The 2,354-nt window shown below is 35.9% G+C and overlaps 1 protein-coding gene across 3 annotated transcripts in view; it reads right to left on the bottom strand.

Moving 5' to 3' along the window:
* Window positions 1-2,354, bottom strand: part of LOC111371732 (auxin response factor 9-like) — a 6,255-nt gene continuing 3,901 nt past the window's right edge. Inside the window, exons 11-15 of one of the 3 annotated variants that reach the window (XM_022993867.1) lie at window positions 1,938-2,091; window positions 1,551-1,728; window positions 1,205-1,478; window positions 656-843; window positions 1-477 (exon numbers count right to left, since the gene is read on the bottom strand). In XM_022993867.1, coding sequence (XP_022849635.1) covers window positions 375-477; window positions 656-843; window positions 1,205-1,478; window positions 1,551-1,728; window positions 1,938-2,091 — 897 coding nt within the window. In that variant the 3' untranslated portion in view covers window positions 1-374. Of the gene's footprint in view, window positions 478-655; window positions 844-1,204; window positions 1,729-1,937; window positions 2,092-2,354 lie in introns of all 3 variants that reach the window. The other 2 variants (XM_022993866.1, XM_022993868.1) reach the window with 2 other exon arrangements.

Raw genomic sequence — 2,354 nt, 5'->3', positions numbered from 1 at the left:
AAAAAAAAAAAACAGCTAGACATTTTCAATTTCAGAGACAAACATATATTTACAACTATGGGAGAGACAGCTTCTCATCCATATCACCAAAATCACCCCTAGTAACACACAGATTTCGATTCTACTACTTAAATCATTTCACACCAATACATTCAAGGCTTGCTATACTTAGAGTCGGATCAAACGTGGTAACGACATGGAAATTTTCACATATTCATCATAATACTGTGATATTTTCAGATTATCTTACGTTATTTCCATATCATTAACACAAAATTGAGTCAGCAATACTAAAGCATCCTCAATGACAATATCACTTGGAGAAACTTTCTAAAAGAATGACTAACCAAGTTCCAAGTACAAGGTAGCCTCCATCAATTTTCATCACAGCATAAAGGAATGTTGCTCTCACTTCGCACTTTATTCACGTCTTGGCAAGAACAAATGAAAATCCCTCTCGCCGTGTTACAGAATTCCCTACAAGAAAATAGCATTATATCAAATGTGTATGTTTGACTTGTGGTTTTACTTATTTTTGTTTTTCTAAATATACTGTTCGGTGGTATCTAATCCACCTTAGTAATTAGTAAACATGCACAAGGTTCCAGTTCGAATATCATCATTTTGACATCGTTGAAATAGAGAGAATACTTACGGCCATGGATCATCTCCCATGTGCATCACATCACCTTTGTCATCCATAAAAATAATATCCCATTTTTTTGGGGGACAAAGCTCCCCCTTGATTCCTAACATCCTTTCCAGTTCGCTTATAAGCTCGCCGTATCCCTTCAATGACGTCAAGTCCACCTCAAAACGTAATGTGACCCCTTGCATATGAACCTTCTCAAAGGAATACGATACCGAACACATAAACTATGGATAAGTACATTTCAAGGCAGTTCGTGCTGAATCACGAAGACATTATTTTTAAGAAAGGTGGTTTAGAGCAAGTTTGGCTAAACTTAAAACATTTATTAACAGATAGATAAGTAAAATTTTCAAATAAATAATTCTTTTATTGGTCTATGTTGGATAAGCAAGTTACTTATTTAGACCGTAAATAAAGAAATAATTTAAAAATAAGTAAGAAACAAATAAACTTATCCAAACATGTTTGGAAATAAAAGTTTACTTAATAGTAACTTTTTACTTCTTTTAAGCATAACCATACATGCTTATCAATCTTCTGATCACCACATACCTTGGTGCAATTTCTGGAGGCCTGATTTTCTCTTTTTTGAACATCTTTTGTCAGAACTTGCGACCGGTCTTGCTTTGACTCTTCGGAATCCTGTGAAAGACAAGATTTCTGTTCTGAATCACCTGAAGACAGTTTACTTGAAATGTATTCCTTGCAAGCATCACTTGGTATATTGACTGGTTTTATCGTAAAATTCTCATCAAGGACACCTATCGAAGGACTGATCAAATTGACCCCAAACAATCGGCAAGTTGCAACATTAAGTGACTCCCTCCTGTCATTCATGTAAGGCACGAGACTATTACTTTGTTTTCCTGAATGTGTGGTTAAGTTGGAAAAAACCGACCTAGCTGAGGTACTTTCACTTTTTTCTGTTTCTTCAGCAAACACGTTTACAGAAGTGTTTACATTACGATTGCTGCAGTTTTTATAATGTATACTCCTCTGTTCTTGGAGAGCAAGATTTGCTTCATGTGAATTATGGGAAGGATTCCAGACAGCTGACGTTGTCGAGGTCGGATTTTCTACACATAGTACAATAACAAATAAACTAGATCACAATGTAGACAAACATAAGAGGAAAAGGTTGAAAAGAGTTTTAAGGGCATTTTAGTTGGACATGACTGGACAGTACCATGGATCGACAAGATTTAAATTTTCTTTGTCTTCGTTCATACCATCCAGTGCAGTACAATCTGCCTTACCATTTCAAGTGACAAAAGGCTAATCTAACCTGGAACTGAGATTTCCACATGTGATCGAAACCTTTTATGCTTCGTCGTCGTTGATTGAACCAGGCTTGTTGGCAGTGATACAACAAATGGTTCTATCTCCCACGGGGAAACCCTTTCAGGTCTTCGAATGGATGCAGGTTCATCCCACCGAACCTTGGGATACGAGAAAAACCAAGTTAAATTTCAATTTTTCATAATATAGATTGGAAGTGAAAGATCAAAAAAAGAGAACTAAGGGTAATTGGCACAAAACGTCCCTACATTTCAGATCTATTGTGGAAAACGTCCATACTTTTCATTTTTTGACATTTTTGCCCCTATTTCCACATTTCTTGGTCCTAAACGTCCTTTTCACCAATTTTGGACAATTTTACCATTCATTCAAATAAAACAAAAAGAAAGGAAAGGAAACAACA

Source organism: Olea europaea, chromosome 22 (assembly GCF_002742605.1).
Source record: "Olea europaea var. sylvestris chromosome 22, O_europaea_v1, whole genome shotgun sequence".
Classification (NCBI taxonomy): Eukaryota; Viridiplantae; Streptophyta; class Magnoliopsida; order Lamiales; family Oleaceae; genus Olea; species Olea europaea.
The sequence above is the reverse complement of the archived record's forward strand: the minus strand, read 5'-3'. Positions and strand labels throughout refer to the sequence as shown.